At 38.5% G+C, this 25,995-nt stretch overlaps 10 protein-coding genes across 10 annotated transcripts; 4 read left to right on the top strand and 6 right to left on the bottom strand. All coding sequences in view use genetic code 12, as the record gives it.

Annotated features, from left to right (window-relative positions):
* Nucleotides 1-348: 348 nt before the first annotated feature.
* CANMA_000990 (uncharacterized protein) lies at nt 349-2,226 on the bottom strand (the record flags this gene model as incomplete). Its single annotated transcript, XM_051818400.1, has 1 exon — nt 349-2,226. The coding sequence occupies one exon, from the start codon at nt 2,224-2,226 to the stop codon at nt 349-351; it is 1,878 nt and encodes a 625-aa protein (XP_051673376.1).
* Nucleotides 2,227-4,587: 2,361 nt separating this feature from the next.
* On the bottom strand, nt 4,588-5,949 carry IPT1 (inositolphosphotransferase; the record flags this gene model as incomplete). Its single annotated transcript, XM_051818398.1, has 1 exon — nt 4,588-5,949. One exon carries the CDS (start codon nt 5,947-5,949, stop codon nt 4,588-4,590), a length of 1,362 nt encoding a protein of 453 aa, XP_051673375.1.
* Nucleotides 5,950-7,947: 1,998 nt separating this feature from the next.
* Nucleotides 7,948-8,475, bottom strand: CANMA_000988 (phosphatase PAP2 family protein; the record flags this gene model as incomplete). Its single annotated transcript, XM_051818397.1, has 1 exon — nt 7,948-8,475. The coding sequence occupies one exon, from the start codon at nt 8,473-8,475 to the stop codon at nt 7,948-7,950; it is 528 nt and encodes a 175-aa protein (XP_051673374.1).
* Nucleotides 8,476-8,986: 511 nt separating this feature from the next.
* PHO84 (phosphate transporter) lies at nt 8,987-10,666 on the bottom strand (the record flags this gene model as incomplete). Its single annotated transcript, XM_051818396.1, has 1 exon — nt 8,987-10,666. The coding sequence occupies one exon, from the start codon at nt 10,664-10,666 to the stop codon at nt 8,987-8,989; it is 1,680 nt and encodes a 559-aa protein (XP_051673373.1).
* A 3,070-nt stretch (nt 10,667-13,736) lies between these two features.
* On the top strand, nt 13,737-14,192 carry CANMA_000986 (uncharacterized protein; the record flags this gene model as incomplete). The annotated part of the gene is made up of 1 exon (XM_051818395.1): nt 13,737-14,192. The coding sequence occupies one exon, from the start codon at nt 13,737-13,739 to the stop codon at nt 14,190-14,192; it is 456 nt and encodes a 151-aa protein (XP_051673372.1).
* Nucleotides 14,193-14,195: 3 nt separating this feature from the next.
* CANMA_000985 (uncharacterized protein) lies at nt 14,196-15,887 on the bottom strand (the record flags this gene model as incomplete). Its single annotated transcript, XM_051818394.1, has 1 exon — nt 14,196-15,887. The coding sequence occupies one exon, from the start codon at nt 15,885-15,887 to the stop codon at nt 14,196-14,198; it is 1,692 nt and encodes a 563-aa protein (XP_051673371.1).
* An 80-nt stretch (nt 15,888-15,967) lies between these two features.
* CANMA_000984 (uncharacterized protein) lies at nt 15,968-16,657 on the bottom strand (the record flags this gene model as incomplete). The annotated part of the gene is made up of 1 exon (XM_051818393.1): nt 15,968-16,657. One exon carries the CDS (start codon nt 16,655-16,657, stop codon nt 15,968-15,970), a length of 690 nt encoding a protein of 229 aa, XP_051673370.1.
* Nucleotides 16,658-16,751: 94 nt separating this feature from the next.
* TAF145 (Taf145p) lies at nt 16,752-21,916 on the top strand (the record flags this gene model as incomplete). Its single annotated transcript, XM_051818392.1, has 3 exons — nt 16,752-19,762; nt 20,113-21,605; nt 21,666-21,916. The coding sequence occupies 3 exons, from the start codon at nt 16,752-16,754 to the stop codon at nt 21,914-21,916; spliced, it is 4,755 nt and encodes a 1,584-aa protein (XP_051673369.1).
* Nucleotides 21,917-22,224: 308 nt separating this feature from the next.
* On the top strand, nt 22,225-23,508 carry DHH1 (DExD/H-box ATP-dependent RNA helicase; the record flags this gene model as incomplete). The annotated part of the gene is made up of 1 exon (XM_051818391.1): nt 22,225-23,508. One exon carries the CDS (start codon nt 22,225-22,227, stop codon nt 23,506-23,508), a length of 1,284 nt encoding a protein of 427 aa, XP_051673368.1.
* Nucleotides 23,509-24,237: 729 nt separating this feature from the next.
* ADE4 (amidophosphoribosyltransferase) lies at nt 24,238-25,827 on the top strand (the record flags this gene model as incomplete). Its single annotated transcript, XM_051818390.1, has 1 exon — nt 24,238-25,827. One exon carries the CDS (start codon nt 24,238-24,240, stop codon nt 25,825-25,827), a length of 1,590 nt encoding a protein of 529 aa, XP_051673367.1.
* Between the last annotated feature and the right edge of the window lie 168 nt (nt 25,828-25,995).

The raw sequence follows: 25,995 nt of genomic DNA, 5'->3' as shown, positions 1-25,995 counted from the left end.
TATCTGCAGAGAAGCAATAGCCCCAATTTTCTTGCAAATTTGAGTCGTCCGTAACCCAATTTTAGAATGGGGTATCGATTGGGAACGTATCAGTTCAAAGATCTTGTATCAGTCCTGTGAGATCTTCACCATTAGCCTTTTGTTGGGTTTTTATTACGTTTTGGCTTATAATATTATCCCCTTTATGTACTTTGCTCAGGCTATTCTTCTCACGAGTTATATGGTTTGTTAAATTTAAGCAAAGCCTGCCGACTTAGCACAGTATAATACATAGCAATAAAATTGAGATACGTAGCTAATTTCCTCTACTTACAACTTCTTACGCATACGTATATATATATATATATATTACAGCCCTGGCTTGACTATCTCCTTGCGTACATACCAGTTATCATTACTTACCTGATGCTCATTAAGGTCGTGATAATAATCCCATGCATCTTTTCTGAAGATTGGCAAATCACCCATGGATGCAATGTCATATGGCTTAGACAGGTCCAAGTCTTGGTTTAGTTCATGATGACGCTGTGTACACTCCCTGGCAATATTATATTCATCTTGCAAAACTTTTGAATTACATGCACCTTCTTTAGTCAATTGAAGATTCTTGTTGAATCGCGATTTGGATCTCACGGGTGGGTCAGTGCACACTCGATCGTCAACCCAAAGGCTAATATCGGGTTGATAGTTGTGATTATGAAAATGGGGGTTAGTTAAAGCGTCGGCACCATACTCGAAAGTCATTGGCTCTACTACCTTATTGGGAATGTAAGTGGATGCACCTTCAAAGTACGAATGCCTAATAGGTAACAATTCGTCCAATGAGTTCCAGTTCCAGTTCTTGCAATGGACCGCCATAGTGCTCAAATTATCAGGAAATCGGCCATCTTTAGTTGGTGGAGCATCTTCAGTATGTGACAATGCCGAAATGTCAATGTACAACCCACTTTGTATGTCAATAAATCGAGCGTCAATATGGTTCTTGCTATTACCTTGACGAATGTATGTGGGCGACACTTCCAACCAGTATCGGGCATTACCATATCGCGGATTCTCCAACACTAACGTGCGATTGTACTCGCGACCTAATCTGTCGACTTGCGCAATTGGCATTTGAACATCGATATCAGTATCCCAGGGCATATTTAATCCATTAAAGGTCCAACCTATTAAGGACCCATGGTTAATCCAGCTAGCGAATCCATTAACTTCGGCAAATTGAAACCAAGCTCGTACTATATGATGCATAACGCTTTGTCGTTCACGATCACCAATATATCTTTTGAAAAATGGGTAAGCAATATGATGTGACTTCCCTTGCAATACATCACTATATATCCATGCATATTTGAAATAGCGATCGGTGTGGTCGACTAAGTGGTTGTTTGAGTATTCGAGGAATTCGAGATATTCCAACTCTTTGGGAGTAATGGTTCGATTATTCAATTTCTCCTGTAGGGTAAAAATCTCGACATCGGGTTTGAAAATGAAGTCATCTGAGTTAATGGCAACCTGTTTTTGTAAACTAACAATTGGCTTTCTTGCATAGTGTGTGTTTGTTGTTTGCAACTGTTTCATCTTGTTGACCAATTGCTCTGACTTGACGGGGTCAGCTTTATGGCTACCAAACCTCTTTTTACCTATGACTGGAACCTCAATCAACGAGTCATCGGTTGTCACCACGACACGTTGAGGTATAGGATGCGAGCAATAAAGGTTTACTGCACCACGCTGTATTTTCGTTTCATACCCTTCCAACCTGTGGCCACTGACGGATCCAAACTTGACTAACGGGGGTTCGCAATAACCATCTGATGGAAAATCTAATCTTGCTTGATCCAACAAGTTTTTTGATGTTGACAAATCGACCCAATCATCCCAGTGGAAGTAGATGCCGTTGGAATCACCAATCTTTGAGTCTAGCGAATGTTGTTGTTCAATAACATAGTTGTACAAGTCTAATGCAATATTTTTGGGGTTAAATGGAGTGCTCTTGAAGTACTCTAATGCATGTGCCTCGAGTTCTACTTGTCTAATTTCAGTAGTGAGGAAAATCGAGATGGATTTGTATAAGCAAAGAATCAATAGTAGAAACGGGAGTAGAGTTCTGAGCTTTTTGTTAAAGTAGCGTGGAATATTGTTAGATGCAGCAAACGTAGCTAGCTTCGGTGCACGAAGTAGCTGTTGGGGATGTAGGTAGTGTTGCAGACTATAACTATTGCTCATATTTGTGTGGAGAAGGCAAAGTAGATTGAGAAATGCGTTTAACGATGTGGTTGCAAGACTTGGCAAACGATTAGAAAAGTCTTTGATAAAGGTGAATATGCAGTTGGTAGTGGTGCTGTAAGCTGTATGTTGTCAGATAAGTCCACCCTATTCTTGTGGCGTGATTGCTGTTGATAAAAAAGTTCAGCTTAGAGAGAGCTTTGTTTGAAGGGTTAAAGAAAAGTTGCTTTTCTTCTTTTGGGAGGTTGCTCGTTTGGGTTTAAATATGATGTCTCAAGGTGAATGAAATTGGAAGTTCAAAATTTTATGGTTTTCTTTACTTTTAAATTATTCTTTTTTTTTATTTTATATTTTTTTTGCTTATTTGTTTGTTTCTATTGTTCTTTTCTTGCTGTTTTATTTATTTATTTACTTTTTTCTATTGTTGGGATTTGCCAGGCACAGGTGAACAAAAGGTACACTATTTTTTTTTTTTTGAAGATGCGTGTTTCGTTTGGGGATGCATTTGTTACGTAAAATAAGGTAGGCTTAGATGTCATCTCTGAAATGGATTTATCCCATCTTAATGAAAGGATTTTTATGCTAGTATCTCGATGGCAACCAAAAACAACATTAGATACGATTTTTTTTCTCTCATCTGACGTTTGGTTTTGTGTCTTGCTCTCACATTTGTTTTTATTTCTTTTTACTTTTCTCTCTGAAATTTTCGCTATTCTCGTGTGAGATACTTAAAAAGGATCATTGTCTTGTGCCCGCTAAATGGCCGCACGAGAGAACAAAAACAATTATAAGAAGAACCTGGAGTCATGCATCGTTAAAGCATATACTTGCATTTTTGCAACAACTCCTAAAGAGGGGCATTATCAGCTTGGCTTGTTTTGTTATTGCCATAATTCATTTGGTAAGAGACCCTCAGCCACTTGCCTTAAAAAGCCTTGGATCTTGTGATTGTCCCCCCAATATTTGTAAAGGGTACACAAACAAAATGTATGACGACATTAGCGACTGTATTATTTTGTTTGCTTCATGTACACGACTTTACTCATTTTTAGTCAAATGAAATTAAAACAAACAAAGAAAGAAAAAAAATTATTTAATTCCTGCATATATACCAACAATGTCATATATATATTCCTCCGCCCAATTTGGAAATATTTTGACTGCACGTATGTTACATCATTTTTACCACATGTCTATCTGATCTTCCTTTTCTGACATGGACACATGACTGATCTGAGGAGTTGGAGCAACTCCCTGAATAGCAACCGAGATTTTACTGTTGTCTATAGCAATGACAAGAATTTAGGATACACTTGGCTTGTCTTGTCTTGTCTTGTTTGTATGTTTGTATTTTTCTTTTTATATTCCGTTCTTAAACAATGACCATTTCTCTATCTCTCCACTGAGATTGTCTTCTTATTGTTTGAGTAGAAAATTCCTTAAGGCTATAACCTTGATATTGTCTAAGATTCGGACAATAAACACACGACAGCTACCACCATGCGCCGCCATTGGCTAATTCATGCAGTCAATTGTTGAGGCTGAGCATTCAAACGCTTTGCGATTTTCAAGGCGATTTAAAGTTATACCTATTGAACCCCGAAATTGGCTGCACTTAATATCAGTCTTCATAAAAAAGGGGTAGAGAAGGAGCCCACTTCGATAAGTGTAAACCATTATGTGAAATAGTCTTGGCAAGAAGGGATGAAGATAATACCTACATATAAAAGCGCCAAGTTTGCGCGAAAAAAGAAATAAATTTTATAACATTAATAAAGCATTGACAGGAGAAAAATAATATTTACTCAGCCCTATCCACTTGGGGTAAAAAATACCTTATAATAGCTCTACAATGTCAGGCCTATAAAGAAGGGCGACACTAGTGCGCAAAGCTCAGACACCCAACAAATTGCCAAGGACAGCTTTTCCTTTGAACAAAAGCGACCAATCCTTGCCTCTATCTATTTTCTCCTATTCTCAGATTCCAAGAAAAAATGGTTTTTAGTGGTTACACAGAAATACGCGGTGCCTTGTTTCATTAGGTAAAGAACTATCAGGTTTATATTGGAGCGAATCTCGGAAAGACGTATGAAACTCTAAAAATGATGTGATACAAAGTGAAATATGATGAATTTGCAACCAAATCGTTGTCGAACTGTCGAACGTTGCAAAAATATAGAAAGACATAAGGTAGCGAACCTACTGAGGGAGAAGAGCAGAAAGTTGAATGTAGCTCAAGGGATTATGTGTATGTAGAACGAACCATGGAGCCACTTGCACAAGACTGTACTGCTCGACGTGTAAATCTTTTGTCATTTATTACAGTCAACAGCTATTTAACGCTACTTTTCCTCTACCTTATTAACTAAGTGGGTCAAAGAACCACTGTAATTTCGTGTTTCGAAATACCCGCATTCCCATAGTGCTTCCCCTAGCAAAATTGTACAGTAACCTCAGTTGTAAAAACGCCTCATTAACTTTTGCCAACCGCCACTTGTACATTATTGAAAACCAAACCAAGGCATATCCCATGCCAACCAATAAATCTAAACGCCAATGATGGTCCAAGTATATCGTTGCCCACCATTGTAAAACGACAAATGCAAATGAGAACAATTTAACTACCGTCCAACGGGCATAATATGAGACAAAGAGAAAGGTCATGACGGCCATTGCCGAATGTAAACTGGGCACTGCTCCAAACACTATTGGTGAAGCATGGAAACCTTTACTGTTCAAATGCGTGCCTAATGCAACATCTACTCTCGTTAAACCAGCCGCATATCCTGGCAAATCGTAGTTTGCTGGTGCATTTTCGCCATACAAGTGGATGAACCACGGAGGCGCACATGGGAAGATCAAGTGAGTTAGGACACCACATATATTTTGCAAACCAAGTGCCCATCCATATGATTTAAGCACCCCTGGTGCATGGAAAACGTATAACCAGACAGCTGTGATTATGGGCACGGTAATGTGGCCCAACACATATGACGTCCATGCAAGTAGATCCTTCCATGTACGAATGGGCTCTCTAAGCCAGTAGTCAATGTTGAGGATAAACCAGCAAGTGGAGAGTAGTATTGGTGCTGATATATACCAGCAGTTGCGGGGGATTTTCCAGTTATAGCCATATTGTTGTTGTTTTTCGGCAATTTTCTCATTAACAGACACTGCCATGTTATTAACTTCGCTGGCATCTAGTGTATTGAAAAACGTCAACTTGCCAATATGAGTATTATCGTTTTGGAAATTGGTTCCAGATGGTGGTGATTTAACCACACCAAGCTCCAAATCATTTCCCCTTTCAAGTGAATCCATTTCGAAAGAAGAGCCCTCTGATGAATCCTCATTGATCACCTCACCTTTTAATGGTAGATACCTCAATACATCACCCCTTAGTATCTTTCCCTTTTGTTTGTAGATTCCAAGGTACATTAACAAACTGATTGTTATAAACATTGGAATGAAAATGAGGCCACCAAGCCATGTCGAAAACATAAAAGTATCAACATGATAGGGCAAGGCGACGTGTATCGGAGGACGAATTGAATGTGGTATCAATCCAGCGTTTTTGAAGATGAGGAGCCAGATGAACACTGGACCAAAATTGGTCCAAAAGTTGAGTATGAGTCCGATGATTGACCTCTCGTTAAGACCGGACCGGATGATGCGGTCAAACAATTGATAAATGAACAAGAATGGCTTGAGTAGTGGAATCATCGGGTGGTAGTAGTAGCAGGTGGAGCTGTGAATGGCTGTAAAGGCGAGGGCTTAAGACAGATAGCCAGGAGTTAACCTTTTGTTGGAACTAACAGGGGTGTCGAACGGCAATACAAAAAAATAAGGATTAAAAATTTTTGAAAGATGCGTGGTGTTATTTTTGCCCGTATAACTACAACAAGGCTTTGCGTAGAGAAAACTTTTTGAATTCAAGGGGTCCGGACTTAAGAGAGATTGTTCTACTTTTTCTTCCGTTAGAAGTTTTTCCCTCTTGTGATGTAGTTGGGCAAAAAAGTTTAAATTAGTCCTCGTAACCGGAAGCGTCATTGGCTTTTGCCTTGCGGATTTTATTTTTGACGGACGGAAAGCTCCTAAGCTCCGATATATTTTTGTATTTGTTTAAAGGTAGGAGAGAAAGAAAGAGAAAAGTTCAGGCATAATACTTATTAGAAAACAATGAAAGTAAAAAAAATGTTTTATTGTTAAGAATTGAAAATACGAAAAAAAATAAATCACAGACTAAAAAATAGTGTAGGCAAAGTCTAAAGGTTGTGTGTATGTAATTCACTATCTTTTCCCTTTTACTTTCCCTTATCAAATGAGCTACTCATGGGCATAGTTCGAAGTATTCTGCCAAGCTGCTAGATCCACACCTTCCCCGTGTCACACGATACCTACCCAGTTAAAGTTAAACTTTTTTTGGTTAACATTTTTTCTTTCTAAACACAAGATGCAAGCCTCCGAATAACTCAATCAGCTTAACGGCGTTAAGGTGCTTTTATTGCAGGACGCACGTATATCCGTCACAAATCTTCATTTGCTTTCCATCAATCTTTTTGCAATAAATATTGGTTGCGCTTTAGTTAAATAAGTTAGTTCTTTTAACAAGAGATAACATTATTATGCACTGCACTTCCTCACTGAGGTGAAAGAAGCATCATCTGACACACTAGATGACTTTATCAAACACCAAGGTTTCCAACCGCCGGTTGAAAAGGGTTAGACACCATGGACAGGAATGCATGGACGCCACATTTATTATGCTTCTTCATTTTGACTGTATTATCCGGAGTTAAAGTTTTTACTCATTTAGTATCACAAAGTAATACCAAAACAATAAGAATTATCGTGTTCCTTTAAAATAGACAAAAAAAGAACTTTTTCTGTTGTTCACTTTTCACAAAATCAACTGGCATATAACAACTCAATGACAACTAGGACAACTAGGACATGGAATACTAGTCAATACTGGGATTTAAATGACAGTAAGGGGTATTTGGTGGGGATAGCCGTGTAGGTGGTAGCTCACAAGTGTTGAAAATATGATGCCCAAGCTTTGAACAAGTGGTTTGGATTCTTGATATACTTTTCATGAATGTATTCTCTTTTACGAACTATGAAGTTATTTATATATTTCTTTAAAATTGATATCTATTGTATCTAATTGTAATTGTTTATACCTTTTATGGCTAGTTTGTTAAAGATCTGTGATCTATCAGTATTAACTTATCAATATTGTAAACGATGAATTAATTTCTATACGAATTCTATATATATATATATTCAAGCAGGGAAAATCTACTTTCTATTTATAGCTAAGCTTTGTTTGTCGTCAGTTTTGTCCTCCACCGTTTTTGTCGTGTAGAAACCATTTAAATGAACAGTAAGTCCTTCACAATAAGGTCTTAATGTATTTGCAACCATTAATCTAATTTTTTTCGTGTCGTAAGACTACTGCGATTCAAATGCTAGGCAAAATTTCCACTCAAGATGCTCTTGTAAAACGCCACCAACGAATCGGTCAACAATGATTGTAGTTACTTTTAATCGTTACGTGATAATATGTATGCCAAGTCGCTTCCATATTTCGTGCTGAGCCAGACTAAAGGGAACTGTCTTTGGAAATTCCACCCAAGACCTAAGCAAAGGGTAAATGCCAAGAAAGATTAGTGCGCAACCAGTTACACGAATCCTACGAGTAAATCTCTATCTTGTCTATTATTGATCCACTTCCACTACACGATATTTCCAATGCGTAAACCAGGCAAACACAATCCCCAATAAACTCCCAAAAGCAATATCAAAGAAATGATGACGATAATCCTGGGTTCTGCTAAGGGCGATGTAAACAGCAGCCAAAGTAGGCATACTAGCGACAATTACTAACCCAGCACGATACTTGACTCTTGATAATATTCTAAACTGACTGAAGCACCACAAAGTCACATAAAACAACCCAGCAAACGCCATTGACGAGTGGCCCAGTGGTGTTGATCTCAACCCATCGAATAAATGCTTTATTCCTAGTGGCGCAGTGCATACATCTATACCAACTAATGTGTTTAGTGGAGTTTCCAATGATGGTCCGCAGCGAGCAAGAAAATCTGGTCGCGGGTTGCCGATCCAGCACTTGAGTATGTCGGTAAACACTGACACTGACGACACACTGAACAATAAACCAAGAAGCGATACTTGAGCTAGGTGGATCCGAGATTTTTTCAGATTTCTTTTGGACAACAACGCCATGGCAACGATTAGAATCGATGGGATGTAAGTCGAGTATAAGTACAACTGGAACCGACTTACTCGTTGGTGGGACGAATAAGGGTGCGAGATGCTGAGATCATTGATGTGAAATAATCGTTGAAAGGGCGTCCAATGCTTGCCGAATTGGTTGTGTATTGTTCGAAGTATAAACACAGTTAGCCAATCCGGAAAGAAGCCTCTGAACTGTGGTGTTGCAAAATAGTGCTTTTGGAGCTGTCGATCTTGCATTGAAGAATAAACTTTGGTGTTGTAATCTTCCACGTTTCTTTTTTTCCTTTTTTCAGGATGCGCTTTAAGAAACATGTCGAAAGTTTTTTAAGACAGAGATTAGACTGTAAAAGTCTATCAAATAGTTTTATCAAACCAACTAAACAACCACCAAAAAATTGAGTGTGATTAAGCTGTTTGGAGCTACTACGAATAAACTTTTCTAAAAAATATTAAAAATCCAAATATAATTAAAAACTAAACGCTAAACTAAATAATAACACTAATTCTTCTCGTCAGAAGACTCAACAACGGCGGTTTCAAACTTATCCCTAGCAACAGTGGTAAGGTCTACTTCACCATGATAAATCTCACAAATCTCTTCCAATGTCTTTCTCTTGGTTTCAGGAATAAGGAAACTGGTAAAGATACCCAAAAGCATAAAAAGAGCAAAGATTTCCAACACGTGGTTGATCCAACATCCTGCGTCTTTACCTTCTTTAGCACAGTTATGGTTCTGAAGGGTACCAATACAAGTTTGGGCAATGATAGCACCGACTTTACCAGAAGCTGCTGAAAGACCGTGAGCGGTAGATCTATACCTCGTAGGGAAACTCTCTCCTGGAACGACGAATGTGGTTGTGTTTGGTCCAAAGTTTTCGAAAAACTGGGCTAGAACGAAAAGGGCAAGCAATCCCTTGTCACCCAACTTGTGGTATGCAAATCCCATAATACAAAGAATGATGGTCAAAATTATGAAACCACCAATTTGTAATGGTTTTCTACCAACGGTATCTATCGTAGCAGCGGCAGCCCAATAGCCTGGCAATGAACCGGCACAAACCAAAATCAAGTTACCTGCAGCAGAGTTGTAGAATTTCCAGTAGATGTTGGAACCACTTGCGTAACCAATGGCTTGCAAAATATTAGTGGTGTTCAAACCAAGACCGTAATAAGCGACATCAAGCATAAACCATGATCCTGCAGTTCCAAGAAGAATCTTACCGTATCTCCATTGACCGAAATGCCTGACAAAGTCTTTGAATGAAGCCTTTGGCACAACAATCTCAACATCATCGTTGATTTGTTCCACCTCACCACTTCCTGGCTTTTTAATATTACCTTCTTCGTCCATGTCCAAGGCATATCTTGGTGATTCAGCGATGGTCAATCTGTAGTACAATGCAATACATCCAGGAACACAACCGAAACCAATAACGATTCTCCACATTTGATCACAAGCTTTGATACAAGGACCGTGACACCCAGTATCTTTGGTGTAACCAATCAAGTCATCCTTGTAACCGGCAACACAAATCATGGCAACTACACCAGCAAAGATTTGACCCAAACCTTGGTTGGAGAAAACAGCTGCCATAATCGCACCTCTCCATTTAGTAGTGGAGAACTCTGATGAAATAATCGATGACAATGGATAATCACCACCGATACCGATACCCATCAATATCCTCAAAGCTGTAAACAATGCAGTAAAGTTAATAGCAGCGGACTCACCAATAACAACTTGGGCAACAGTGGCGAAAATCATAATAATCAATTCCAAACCGTAAATCTTTTTACGACCAACGATATCAGCAAAAGTACCAAAAGAAACTTGACCAATAACAGTTCCAACAGAAGTGGCAACCTTGATCAATGTGTTGGTGGAATCTGGCATAGTTCCACCCCAGTAAACGTATTGCAAGAAATTGATTGACAAGTTAATGGCAAAGATATCGTACGAATCAGTCATGAAACCAACACCAGCAATCATAATCATTTTAACTTGAGTCCATCCAAAACCGGCTTTATCAATTTCCTCCAAAGCCAATCTCCTTCTTTCAATTGGATCTTCAACGTCAGCGAATTTACCCAAGTAATCTTTGAAAGCGGTTTTACCACCGCTTTGGCTGACTTGGGCAGCGTGAATGTGACCTTGTTCAATGTCTGATGACAGGGACATGATGGTTTCGCAATTAGTGTTTGTTTTGTTGAAGAAAAAGGTTGTAATTCTGTTTTCTCTTATTTTTCAAAAGAGGGAAACATTCAGATGTATTTATAGAAGACCTCTCTTTCTTGAGATGCATTGGGCTTTCAAACAAGTTAGAAGGAGAGAGGGTGAGATTTTACAATAGGCGTTTGTTTTAAAAAAAAATTAATTTTGCATAAAATTAATAATTACACAATAAGAATAACTAAGAGAAAACTGTCTATTGTTCGATTTTGTTTAATTTTTTTTTTATTTTTTATTTCTAAAACCTTAAAAATTCTAATATCTTAAGAAATGGTCTTTAAGACATGACGAGCTAGTTTGGGAAAAGATTAGTCCAATTGGATTTTCATTTGAAAGAGAGTACTAGCAAGTGGGTCTGTCACTGGCTGATTGCTTTGAAGGGACTTTATTAGGTGTTCGTGTGAATTGAGAAAAGCATTTCTCTTTTTAAAATAAATATAGTTCAATACATTTGTTTCTATTGTCTTGTGAATAACCTGATCTGCAGTTTAAGTTTACGTTTCTTTTTTTCATTATACAGAACTTATTCCCCATGAGCTCCGACACAAAGTCTAAGCACACATCGTGGCCACTTTTCCACAGTTAGGGCGATGGGAGCTCGTGGGCGGTTTTTCGTCTCTTGTTTTTTTTATTCTTTTATTCAGCCTAACTATACCATCGCCTTACGCTTATTAAACAAAGAGAGGGTGTAATAAGGTTTCCCTTTCAAGTTGGCCTCCTCTGCTGCTCCTGCGGTTCTTTTTTTTATTTTTGTCCGCTTATTTGATTTATTACCGTTGTATGGGTTCAGACCACATGGGGGCCAAAAGCTTTGAGACGAAATAAACTTTTCTCGTATTCAAGTTTATACAAAGGCGGTCGATATCATACAACTATCTATTCATCAAAGAACTACAATATCCCTCTGCCTTCTTATCTTTCGTCTGCTTGTTACCAGATCTCATCGTGTGACCGATACTTTGTTGCCTTTTTCTTGTCCTCGTTAATATGTCATAGCTCCGTCAAAGAAGGTTTTAACAATGACAAACACCAAGAAAATCAGAAGGGATGGGCCCCTTATTTGGAACTGAAAAGCTTGTCATCAGCAAACTTCTCACCAAAATTGAATAATATTAGATGTTCCTTCGTTAACAAGAAAATAAAACGAAAGAGAAAATACATCAAACTCTAAACCTTTTGCCACGAAAAGTTCGTGACAAGTTGATGCGGCATTCTTTAAACTTTCGCGGTATAGTCGCAAGGACCATTTCTTTTTCTAGAGAATTGTAATTTTGTATTTCTTTTCTTTCCGCTCTTGCTTCGTCTTATTTCTTTTGAGAGTTTATTAAATCAGTCGTCAGAGACCCACGTGGCCCCTGATAAGCATGTGGTTTGTGTACTGTGCAGCTCAAACATTTAGATTATGCATAATGCAATGCATGTTAAATGTATTTTGTTTTGTGTAATATAAGTTTAAATTAGGACCCACGTGTGTCAATTTCAATTGATATCAACAGCCAAAATAAAAAGCATTTCCATTTAGTTATTTTACATTTAGACAATGGTTACAAATTTTACAATATGTTTGGCTAAGATATTATTAATCATTGAGAGAAGAAGAAGAAGAAGAAGTAACTGTAGGAGAGAACTTTAGGTTTTCTAGTTATTTCTTTAGTTTGTTCTTTGTTTTCGTTGACATCAATGCCTTAGGTTTCAACCACAGCCAGGGCAGTATTTTTTTCCATAGTTGGTTCTTTGGCTTAACTGGAATTGTTCTGTTGCATTTTGTATTTCATAGAACTAGAGAGGGTAAAGAAACGAGGACCAATTTCTACGCACTCTGTTCTACAATGAAATTCGATTTGCCCACGTTTTTGATTTTATATATATACTTGAGGGAAGACACACAATAGAAAATGAAAAAATAAAAAGATGAAATTTTTAAAATAAAAAAATCTTGGTTTGAAATATTTAATTTTGTGTAACACATTGTTGTTATCTATGGCTGCAAAGTATAAAAGACAACAAACGGAAAAAAGAGTCCGTTGTTACAAGCGATCACACTTCCTCGTATTTTCCTCTAATGCGGTAACTGTATATAGGGTAATCTGCATTGCTTCTCCTTTGTCCTTTTACAATAAATGTCATCGCTAGTTGGAAGAAAAAGAAATTTAATTGTCTAGTTCGTTTTAGGTGGCAATTACGAGAGGCTAAATCGGAAGTAGCCATCTCTGTCTAGTCAACTCATGTGTACTATAAGTTGAGCTGCTTGCAAAATGAAAGAGGCTAGACATCTTGCGTTATATAGACTGTTAGCATGCGATATTTGCTTGGATATCCATTCTAGTCATCATTTCATGTTTACTGCTAATTTCCAATACTTAATGAAGGGATGAATTGCCACCATTAAAACAAAATTGGAAGTTGACCTTCTTGTAATTCAATTACCACAATTGCTATTTCTGTTTTGGATTCGAGTTTGGCGTAAAAACTTCAATTGCCATTAATAGTTGAAATTTTTTGACAAGATTTGACGCAAAACTTTTGGAAAAATAACAAATTCACTCGCTTATCCTAAGAAAATAGTTGAAAACCGGGAGTCAAAGCAGTCCTATCTATATATTCCATAACTTCATTTGGCTAGGTATGACTTGCGTGAACGTCTTTCTGTTTGAGTTAAGACGATCACGCCATGTTAAACCTAGTTTGAGAAATTTGCGCTTTTACCAAGAAGGGAAATTTGCCTGAAATGCTAATGAAAGCTTTCCAAATACTACATTTTACAAGCCAATTGCAATAGACACATCCACCGAGAGAAAATTTTTAACTGGACAGAGATTGTCCTTTAAAGAGTCTACAGAAGGGTGGTAAACCAAATGCACAAGTATTCCTCCTCCACCAAACAATATCAATTTTGAAAGAGAAAAAAAAAATAATTTGCTCCTCACAAGGTCACCCGCACATACAAAACCTACGTAGCAAAGTTAAATGGCAAAATCAAAATGACTCTTTTTCCACCAACTCTCACATAGCCATACTAATGTTCTCGCAAAGCGGTACAAACACACCAGTGCCATCATCAAGAAATGTGCCAATTCCGATACACGACACCATAGGAGAGTCGATAACATGGATCAACGATTGGTTCTCGCCTGATTTTAATCATGCTGATAAAGGTGAAGAAATACAGAATGCCAACTCATTGCAATTGAAAGGATGGGTCAAGACGAATCAAAATCACAAGTCCAACACGTTAAGGAATGGGCTTAATTCGTACATTGAGTTGAATCAGAGCAAGTGGCTGTATTTGAAGAAAGAGACAAAACAGGAGGAGACTCAGGGGTTTGCAAAACAAGAGCAACTTCAGGAGACGCCACAACAGGAGGAGGCACCACAGAATGATGCCACACATCTGGATGCTCCAAAAAATGAACAATCTCAGGTAGATGCAAAAGTGGAGCAATCTCAGTTGGACGATAAACAGTTGACTCTATAAACGTTATTCCTTTAATTTCATAAATGTTAGTGACTCTCTAGCTTTGGCCGTTTCGGCAACAAGTTGATCTGATTTTTCAATGTCCCACAGTTCTTCTTTTGGCAACAGCGATAAGTCCAATACACCCTCTCTTTCCAACCGTTGAAAGTTGCCTCGTATCTTGCGCAACTTTTGCATCGTTGCAGGGTTGGACAGTTGTGAGATCAATATAAACAATGTGTTTACTGGTAATGTGTTGTAGATTGATTCGAGACGCGAGTTGGTCCTTTTGTAAGCACCCTCGACATTATAGTCTAATGTGCCATCGTATGTCGATGATGTATCCCATTTAAGATTATATTCTAAGTCTTTCAACTCAATGATGCTGAGATTGGCGGTGTGGGATTGCATAGCTTCCACCGCTTCATCATCATTAGTAATCTCTACTTTTTCAACAAATTGTGAATATTGTGACCCATAAGTAACAAGTAACGATTTCAAGTCACTACTCACTAGCTTCTCAAAAATGGGGATCTCCCCCACATTTGTACCAAAACATCTTCCCTCTTGAATCTTTAACTTGACTAAATCTAAGCATGTCTTGGCATCCTCAATCGACGAATGGCCATCGCCATTGTCCTCCCCGGCTTGGATATTCCTTCCAAGAAAAGTCTTTGCCAACCATCGCAATGACGGTTTTGATGGCGGACCCCTTGCATGTTCATACGTAATAGCAGTATCAACTATATTCTCATGAATAACTTTCATTACTCGCAAATCGGACTCCAAAGAATGACCAACTAGAATATCGTCCTCAAAAACAGTTTTCAAAAACAACTGCTGAATTTGTTCAATTGTGGTGTTAACATCTTGTAACAACTCCTTGGTTATGCCTGAATATCGAGTGACATAATCGGTTATTTCTTCCTCCGGTTTAACCAATTCATCAAACACAACATTTCCATCGAAATCAATCAAAGAAATGCGTGTCAATACTTGAATGTTCTCAGCTTTGCAAAATTCGCAATCCAAGGCAAAGATTCGCGATTGCTCTGTAGGCAGGGGCTTGGTTTTGGTCCAACCTGAGATGGAGTCAATGTATGGATATTCCAATTGACGCAATTGCGTCTCACTGAGTAGCAAATCTTTGATTGTGATTTTTTCCAGTTTCAGTTTATCTAGAATAGCTTTCTTTTCGTTTTTGGTTAATGGTAGTGAGCAAATTGTGTCTAATGGATTGTACAAAAAGTCCTTGCTTCCTGGCAATATTGTCTCAATAGTAACGATATTTGGAAATGGCAACCCTGATAAGCCATTCTGCAAACCAGGTACAAAACACACACAAACATTGTTGATCTTTTCCATGTGCTCGATTTTTAACCACGTTTGTTTGTGACCTGTAGGAACATTGAAAACCTGCAAGATCAATGGTCTTATATTCCTCACTGGAAGCCTCTCCTTGCTTAAATCGAATACAAGACTGGGTACAGCATTCTTCTTTTTCAATTTCTTCTTGTGTACTTTTTCCTTTACATTCGAAGACTCCCTTCGTGTTCGTTTTCGTTTGCTCGGAGTGTCATTATCTGATGTCATCGAGACCGCAGAGTCACGTCGAGGTTGTAATTCGCCTAGCATCTCACGTACTTCATGACGGTCCCGGGAAATGGATAGCCTTGATGCCGAGGATGATAACGGTTCGTCTATGGTATCTGGCATGAGGAACGAGGTTTATGATTTGTTTGAATTTTTTCATATGATTGCGCATTATATGAAGATGATCTTTTTTTTTTATTACTTTAACTAAATACAGCTTCAACAAACTCATGCAAAGTTTTAGGTACTTCAAGGGCTTCTTCTTGTTTTCCCAGGCTGGTATACTTCTCTAGATAATTATCAAACATGGTAGCATTTCCTGTAGAGCTATACTCATCATCAATTTGGTGAAGGGTTTCCTCACTCCGTATAATCCCTGGCTCATCCAATGCAACAGACTTGCCGTGTAGTACAATCTTGCTCCAGGTGTCCCATGATTTCGGTATCGATAAAACAAGACCATCTGACTCCTCATAAGTAGGCTTGACGGGGAGATCGAGATTGGTTACGTCATATAATGACATCTGGTTTACTGAGATCAAATCACAATGATGCTTCTGGCATAAATATCGCACAAGTTGGAATGTTATTATCGACTTGGTCGAAATCTCAGAGTCGGCATCCACCGAAACTATAACCGAGGGACCACCTCGTTCTAAAGGACGGAGTAAATTAAGCAATTGGCATAGCTCTGTTAGTGACTGATATTGGAGTACCACAGTAGGGTTCTGATGTAGTAGCTTCTCTATGAATGATTTGTATTGCAAAGGACATCTCACCATGTACACTCGTGTGTCATCCTCATCGTAGGAAACACTTGGAATACTGTCTTTTAACAACAACAACACTAGTCTCTTGTCCTGTGGCTTGTATATAAATCTTTCAATCCCCATGTTTTTTTACTCAAACAAACGTCAAAACAGAAAAGTAAAAAAAAAAACAATCATCTAAAATCTGACAACTTTGACCCACCAAGAAAACACTATTATGGCACGCCCAACAATAGAAAATGGAAGCAATCTTCACCAGTTTGCATCTGACATACCTGATGATCAAATGATTGATGCGATCTTTCAGGAAAAGAAAACTGTCCACGCAGAAGACGCCATTGATTATGAGGATATAGATGAATTGGCTGAAGAAGAACCTAACCAGATGGATGATGACGTGTTTGATCGATTACTAGAGCCAGCGGAACAAGATCAAGTAGATATAGAGGCAGAAGCCCAGAATTTTGCTGATGATGAATTTGATGCAATGTTTGGAGACGATAATCTCAATAACCTCGAGTCCAACAACCATTTAATTGAACAGGAGAATAATGGCGTGGAGGAGCTAGGCATATTTGAAGAGACTGTGCACGAACAAGAAACTAAAGAGAAACGGAAAGCTGTGATACGACAAAAGGTACTCGCTGAGATAGCCAAGCTCGAAAAGAAAAGAGTCAAGCGCAACATCAAACATTACTACCCTTCATATTCCAAAGACAAGCCTCTAGATTTCTTCAAGTTTTTCCTACCCAAGCCAATGTTTTACAAGTACAAACGACCATATTTAACATGTGCTAAAGTTATGAAGCATTTAACCCCAAAGGTGAGCTTGGAACTCGATGCAGACCAGAGAAAGAGACAGCATGAGAAAGAAAAGAATGTAACAAATATCACGCAGCATGATTTGGACTTTATCGACAACTTACAAGAAAAGGGCTCGTTGAGCTCGATAAAACAGTTAGACTATGTTAAACGAGACTGGCTTAACGATGATAAATTCAGAGGTTACTCCAAAGACTTGATATTATCTACCGCAGATTGGGACGATGATGCAATCATCAACGGAGATAATGTGAAGCAAGTCACAGGATGGGATCTACTGGATGATGACTATGATGACGATATATTTGATGGACAAATTGATCTTGAAAAATTGAAACTTGATATGAATGACCCCAACTTGTTACTCGTGCCCTCGCAAGAAGCCAAACCCAAATCCAAACACACGCTTGACAGATTCAACCTATCCAACGACCACGAGTATGAGCTTTTGCGTAAGAATTACAACACAAAACAAAGATCACACTTGAGTAATTTAAGTATTGAACATTCAGTTCCTGCATTAAGATTACAAACACCGTACTACAAAGTCAGACTTTCGAGAGCCGAAGCCAGAGCATTCCACCGTCCCGTTTTTGCTGTGCGACCAGGTACATTGATGAGCTTTTCGAAATTAAAATTGAGGAAAAAGAAAAAGGACAAGGGTAAATCCTTGCATGAGATATTTTCAAAAACCACTGATTTGACTGTTGCAGATACTGCAAACATGATAACAATGGAGTACGCCGAACAGTATCCCTCCATATTATCGAACTTTGGTATGGGGTCAAAATTGATCAATTATTACCGCAAACAAAATCCTGACGATACTACGCGACCAAAAGCTCAATATGGAGAAACTCATGTTTTGGGTGTTGAAGATAGATCACCCTTTTGGAATTTTGGGGAAGTTGCTCCAGGGGAGTTTGTACCTACGTTGTACAACAATATGGTTCGAGCTCCTATATTTAAGCAAGAGCTGAGAAATACTGATTTTCTTTTGATCCGATCACAGGGAGCAGGATCTCATCAAAAGTATTATCTACGTCCAATGAATATCAACTTTGCTGTTGGAAATATCTTTCCCGTTGAAATACCAGCTCCACATTCCCGTAAAGTCACCAATATATCGAAAAACAGATTGAAAATGATTGTTTACCGAGTGATGAATTCGAAAGGCGCTCCACGTATTTCAGTGAAGGACGTGTCTAAGCATTTTCCAGAACAAACGGATATGCAAAATAGGCAGAGACTAAAAGAGTTTATGGAGTATCAAAGACAGGGGGATGACCAAGGCTTTTGGAAAGTTAGAGGCATGAATGATATCATCCCGTTAGAGGAGGATATTCGAAGCATGATTAGTCCCGAGGACGCTTCTTTGATGGATTCAATGCAGTGTGGTCAGCAAGCGTTAGAGGACACGGCAACCTTATTTGGTGATGAATCGAAACTCATGAGTCACAGGAAAAGAAAGGAATTGGAGAAAAAGGACGAACCAGCTGAGGAGAATGAAACCGAGGAATCGAAGAGGGAAAAGGAAAAGAAAAAGAATAAGGAACAGGACGACATTGAAGCAGAGGAAGAGATGGCGCCATGGAACTTGTCAAGAAACTTTGTCATTGCCAACCAAACCAAGACTATGTTGCAATTAAATGGAGAAGGTGATCCTTCAGGTATTGGCTTAGGTTATTCAATGTTGCGTGCTACACAAAAGAATCCATTCAAGCCATTGTTCCCACCGCCTCATGAAGTTGTTCCCAAAAGCAATGCAGCTGCTTATAATCAAAAGTTGTACGAACAGGAAATTAAAAGAATATGGCATTCTCAATGGAGTTCGCTAGTTGATCCAAACTTGCAACAACTATACCATGAGTATAAACCTGCTGATCACGAGCAATACTTTGTAAACAAGTTGGAGCAGGACACAAAAGAGAAGGAGCAACGACAAGAGTCTAAAGAGGATAAAGTTTTGCGCATCACGAGAAGAGTGCGTGATCAAAATGGTGTCGTCCAACGGAAAGTAGAAACTATTACCGATCCAAGGTTAATCCGTGCATACATCAAGCGTAAGAAGTTGCTCGAAGACGAATTGTTGAAGAGTGCCGATGTTGATGAAATCTTGCCTACAAATGATGCCGAGTTGAACAAACTCCGTCGAAAGGCATTGGAGGAAAAACTTGCCAGTTTAGAAAAAAGAGCCAAGCAGAGCAGAGCAAAGAAGCCACAAAATGATGCTATTCATGCTGCGGCCGCTGCCGGTGCAACCATTATTGATGCCAACACTGTCATGCTACCTGATGGATCCTATGTTATCGGTGGTAAAGGAATAGGGAAAGGGAATTCAACAACAAGGAGATGCAAGAGTTGTGGTTCATTTGGCCATATAAGGACCAATAAGACATGCCCGTTGTATGATCAAATGATTGCCGGTACTTTACCCAAGAAAAACTTGTAAATATGGTCTAGGGTTAATTATGTAGGCGTTAATATGAAGATTGATGTAAATGATTAGAGGAGTAAGCAATGCCTGAGATCAGCCTCTCTAGCTAGAGTATAAAAGGCTAACTGTGGTTGTTTCACACAACAAAGAAAGCTGGTTGAAATTTAATTTACACAAAAGCTTTTTAAGTACGGCACTAACCCTAAAAGCAACAAATAACCGCCGTGCAGCTAATTTGAGATAAAATCCACAGTTTTTTTATGAATTTCCATCGCCTTGATGAAAAATGTGCTGTGCTTTCAATTTTTTGAGGATATAGCTTGGCTTGGATCGCATTGATGGGGTACCCAGTTGAAAGTGATGGAAACGTCAAAGAGGTGACGCCTCAAACATCAAATGAACCTTATGGCAGCCCTTACGCAAAAGATATCACACAATCTTCAACCAGCTCTTACACTTCTTCGTCTGCACAATCACGCTTTCAAAGATTTATCAATTCGTTTAAACCGGCCGACTTGGAAGAAGATGGGATAGATGTGACCAATTTGACTCCGATGGAAAAGTCGATTTTAGCATCGGCAAAGCACCCTTTGGCAAGACGGTTGAAATCTAGACATTTACAAATGATTGCCATTGGTGGTAGTATAGGTACTGGTTTATTTGTGGGTAGTGGTTATGCATTAGCTAATGGAGGTCCTGCCGCCGTGCTAATTGGATACGTTATTGTTGGATACGCGCTTTTGACGGTTGTTAATGCACTTGGTGAATTATCAGTGCAATTCCCAGTAAGTGGATCATTTAATTCATTTTTCACTAGATTTGTTGACCCATCATGGGGGTTTTGTTTGGCGTTGATGTATTATGTAAGTTGGGCCATTTCATACCCTTCGGAAATCATAGCAGCGGCAATGACGATTCAGTTTTGGAATACGTCAATTAGTCCTGCTGTCTGGGTAGCAATTATATGGGTAGTCATCTCGTCAATCAACTTGTTTGGTGTTAAAGGGTACGGTGAAGTGGAATTTGTCTTGTCGATTATCAAAGTGTTGGCGGTTATCGGATTTCTTATTTTGGGAATTTGCATCACTTGCGGTGTTGGAGATCAAGGATACATTGGTGGGCGATACTGGCACAACCCGGGTGCATTTAATCATGGATTTAAAGGAGTGTGTTCGGTATTTATTAGCGCAGCGTTTTCATTTGGTGGTATTGAGTTGGTTGCGTTAGCAGCCGCTGAAACTGAGAACCCACGAAAGTCACTTCCAAAAGCAACAAAGCAAGTATTTTGGCGTGTTACTATTTTCTACTTGTTAACTTCAATTATTATTGGCTGTTTGGTGCCTTATACTAACACTGATTTATTAGACGGAGAAGGTATTGCTGCTTCTCCCTTTGTCATTGCAATAAATCAGGGTGGTATCAAGGTTGTGCCACACATTATGAATGCGGTAATTATTGTTGCTGTGATATCAGTTGGCAACTCCTCCGTCTATGGAGCATCGCGTACAATGGCGTCGCTATCAGCACAAGGTTTGATTCCTAAAGTGTTTGGGTATATCGATAAGCAAGGAAGACCGTTAGTTGCTATTGCCATTACCACTCTCATTGGCCTTTTAGCATTTCTCGTGGTGAATAAAAACGAAGGTGCTGTTTTCACGTGGTTCTTTTCTATTTGCTCATTAGCATCATTCTTTATATGGGGGTTCATCAACTTGACTCATTTGAGATGGAGATGGGCATTATATGCTCAAGGACGGTCTAAAGATGAAATTGTATTTAGGTCCCCTTTTGGTACGTTTGGGTCTTGGACGGGTATGGCTTTGTTAATTTTTATTATTGGAGTAGAGATATGGGTCAGTATTTTTCCCATAGGTGAGAGCAGTGCTGATGTAGTTACATTCTGGCAGAACTGCTTGTCATTGCCGCTTGTTTTTGTTATATTTGTCGCTCACAAGACATACCACAAGACATGGAATCATTTGTGGGTGAAGTTGGAAAAAATTGATTTGGATACAGGTAGACGTGAGCTTGACCTTGAGGTATTGAAGCAGGAAATTGCTGAGGAAGAGGAGGCACTAGCCACAAAGCCGTTCTATTATAAAGTTTATCGATTCTTTTGTTGAATAAATGTAAAATCGCAACTGGTAGTGCCAATTAGTGGTAGTGTATGACGTATCAATTTCCAACGTTGACCAACACTTCCAACGAAAAAAAGAAAAACTTTTTCCCACCAACTGGAGACGGCCCTAGATTCCCACTTTTAAAGTACAACCATTTCAATTGACCAACCAAACATCAGGTTTTCCTGCCACTATTACTATTACTATTACTATTACTATTTTTTTTGTTCTGTATTTGACTCAAATTATCAATTCAAAAACCTGTTATTTAACTAATCCCCACCACCACTACTAAAACTATAATTTGCGAAATGACTGAGACCCACGACTGGAAACAGAGTCTTAATCTCCCCCAAAAGGATACCAGACCACAAACTGATGACGTCTTAAACACCAAAGGTAAATCATTTGAAGATTTCAATTTGAAAAGAGAGTTATTGATGGGCATTTTTGAGGCCGGGTTTGAAAAGCCATCTCCAATTCAGGAAGAGTCTATTCCTATGGCTTTGGCTGGCAGAGATATTCTTGCCCGAGCCAAGAATGGTACTGGGAAAACTGCCTCTTTTATAATCCCTTGTTTGCAGTTGTGTAAACCAAAATTAAACAAGATACAAGCTTTGATATTAGTGCCTACTCGAGAATTGGCATTGCAAACGTCCCAAGTTGTCAGAACTTTGGGTAAACATTTAGGAGTTCAGTGTATGGTGACCACGGGTGGTACTTCATTACGAGATGATATTGTTAGATTAAACGATCCTGTGCATATATTAGTCGGTACACCAGGTAGAGTTTTAGATTTAGCGTCGAGAAAAGTTGCTGATTTATCAGAATGTCCCCTTTTTGTCATGGATGAGGCCGATAAGATGTTGTCGAGAGAGTTTAAGAATATAATAGAACAAATATTAGAATTCTTCCCACCACATAGACAAGCCTTGTTGTTTTCGGCAACTTTTCCAATCACTGTTAAGCATTTCATGGATCAACATTTGAACAAGCCATATGAAATCAATCTTATGGATGAATTAACCTTGAAAGGTATATCCCAATTTTATGCCTTTGTTGAAGAAAAACAAAAGTTACATTGTTTAAACACCTTGTTTTCGAAATTACAAATCAATCAATCAATCATCTTTTGCAATTCAACTAATAGAGTTGAACTATTGGCAAAAAAGATTACCGAATTGGGGTACTCGTGCTATTACTCTCATGCCAAGATGCCCCAGCAAGCAAGAAACAAAGTTTTCCATGAGTTTAGACAGGGTAAAGTGCGTAATTTGGTTTGTTCGGATTTGTTAACTAGAGGTATCGATATACAAGCAGTTAATGTTGTTATCAACTTTGATTTCCCCAAAACTGCCGAAACGTATTTACACAGAATTGGTCGTTCAGGAAGATTTGGACACTTGGGTTTAGCTATCAACTTGATGAGTTGGAATGATAGATATTCCTTGTACAAGATTGAACAAGAGTTGGGAACTGAAATTAAACCTATTCCAGCAACCATCGATAAGTCGTTGTATGTTGCTGAAAATGAAGATTCTGTGCCTAAGCCATTCAAGGGTGAGGATTTATCCAGAGTGAAGAATTCTCACTAGGCCTTGTGAGTGATGAAGAAGTTCTATGTGTGTGTTTTTTTAAAAATATCGTTTGTTCCATCAATTATACGAATGGTATTATTTTTCACACACAAAAACAAATTTTTTTTTTTTTTTTAGAAAAAAGAAATTTTTTATTTTTGGCATTTTTTTTTTTGGACTTTTTTTTTGGATCAATGAAGTTATGGAGAGGAGGATGAAAGAGAAAGATGAGATGACTAGGTGTGTGCATTTGACAGCTGATGTGATAGAAGTTTGTAAATTTGCTTATGCTGTTTAATATATAACTCCATTTTTTTTGTTGTGAAAGTGTTTATATATTGTGCGGAGTAAAAACGAGAGGAGCAACTCGATCTGGCTTCTAGATTTCGGTTCGTAGTAGATTGATTACAAATTATTAGAAATGTGGGAACATTTCGTTACAGCTACCCTACATTTCATTTCATTTCCATAGTATTACGGCAAGACTAGCTGCTGATACATGGCCAGTATGGCATGAAATGTTGCATATTTAAACTATATTTCTTTCCAATCAAAAGTTGTCTATGTGTTCTGTTTTTCCAATTGTCGCTTAGCGCATCTCTAATTTTGTTGCAGAAAAAATTTTTGACTTCGTTTTCACCTCTTCTTTTCCTTTCTTTTTCTAAGATTTTCATAATCTTCAAGGTTCAAACCTATATACATTCATCAAAACCGTTTAATACTTCATAACTATATATACTATCAATAATGTGTGGTATACTAGGTGTTGTTTTGGGTAATCAACATATAAATGTCGCCCCAGAGTTATTCGAAGGAGCCATGTTCTTGCAACATCGTGGTCAAGATGCCGCTGGTATTGCCACGTGTGGTTCCAAAGGACGGTTGTACCAGTGCAAAGGAAATGGTATGGCTCGTGATGTTTTCACTCAACAAAGAATGCAGAATCTTATTGGAAATATGGGAATTTGCCATTTACGTTATCCAACTGCTGGGTCGAGTGCTGGATCAGAAGCTCAACCATTTTATGTCAATAGTCCCTATGGTATTTCATTAAGTCATAATGGAAATTTAGTCAACTCTATTGAGTTGAGAAAGCATTTGGATGAAGTTGTCCATCGTCACATTAATACCGATTCCGATTCGGAATTGTTGTTGAATATTTTTGCTTCGGAGTTGGATAAATTCAACAAGAGTAGAGTCAATAATGCCGACTTGTTTACTGCATTGACGGAAACTATGAAGAGAATCAGAGGCGCTTATGCTTGCGTTGCGATGTTGGCAGGATACGGTCTTATTGGATTCAGAGATCCTAATGGAATCAGACCATTGTTGATTGGTGAGCGTGTTAATCATGATGGCACCAAAGATTTCATGTTGTCTTCTGAAAGTGTTGTTTTGAAATCTCATGGGTTTAAGAAGTTTCGTGATGTACGTCCTGGTGAAGCTGTGATTATTCAAAAAAATGGTGAGCCTGAATTTAAACAAGTGGTTGAGCCAAAGATTTTTGCTCCTGATATTTTTGAATACGTTTATTTCGCTAGACCCGATTCGGTCTTGGATGGTGTTTCCGTGTACAGGTCAAGAATTGAAATGGGAATCAAGTTGGCCAATAAGATCAAACGAGTCATGGATGAAAATGACATTGATGTTGTCATTTCTGTTCCTGATACTGCCAGAACTAGTGCCTTCCAATGTGCAGTGAGCTTGGGGAAACCATATCGTGAAGGGTTTGTTAAGAACAGGTATATTGGTAGGACATTTATCATGCCTAACCAACAAGAAAGACGCTCTTCAGTGAGACGGAAATTGAATGCAATGGAATCAGAGTTTCAAAATAAAAATGTGCTCATTGTTGATGATTCGATAGTTCGAGGCACAACATCAAAGGAAATTGTTTTGATGGCAAGAGAGGCTGGTGCTAAGAAAGTATACTTTGCATCGTGTGCTCCACCTATTAGATACAACCACATCTATGGTATTGATTTGGCTGATACCAAGGCTCTTGTTGGTTTCAACCGTAGTGAAGAAGAAATTTCCGAAGTAATTGGATCAGACAAGGTGATTTACCAAGATTTACATGATTTGGTTGATTGTTGTAAATCAGATAAAATTAAAGAATTTGAAGTTGGTGTATTTACCGGAGAATACATTACTGGTGTTGAAGATAATTATTTGCAAGAATTGGAAAAGATTAGAGCCCAGAATCAGCGATTGACTGAATTGCAAAATGGTACTGCATTGAAGGGGTTTAGTGTCGATGCATGTATTGATCAAGGCGATATGGTTGATGTTAAGGCTGAGGTTGATATAAGTATTTACAACCGTGGTGATTACTAGAATGAGTGGTGAGGAGGAGGAGGAGGGGGATGATGTTAATTTTGTAGAACAAAACAACGACAACAGGATGTGACAATTTATAGAAAATGATTTATTATTACATTTGTGAAATGACTAACGTAGGAATGAGATAGGGGAGGGTTGCATAAGTTCTGTTTAAAAGTGAAG

Source organism: Candida margitis, assembly GCF_024628925.1.
Source record: "Candida margitis strain CBS 14175 chromosome Unknown scaffold20, whole genome shotgun sequence".
NCBI classification, from domain to species: domain Eukaryota; kingdom Fungi; phylum Ascomycota; class Pichiomycetes; order Serinales; family Debaryomycetaceae; genus Lodderomyces; species Lodderomyces margitis.
The sequence above is the reverse complement of the archived record's forward strand: the minus strand, read 5'-3'. Positions and strand labels throughout refer to the sequence as shown.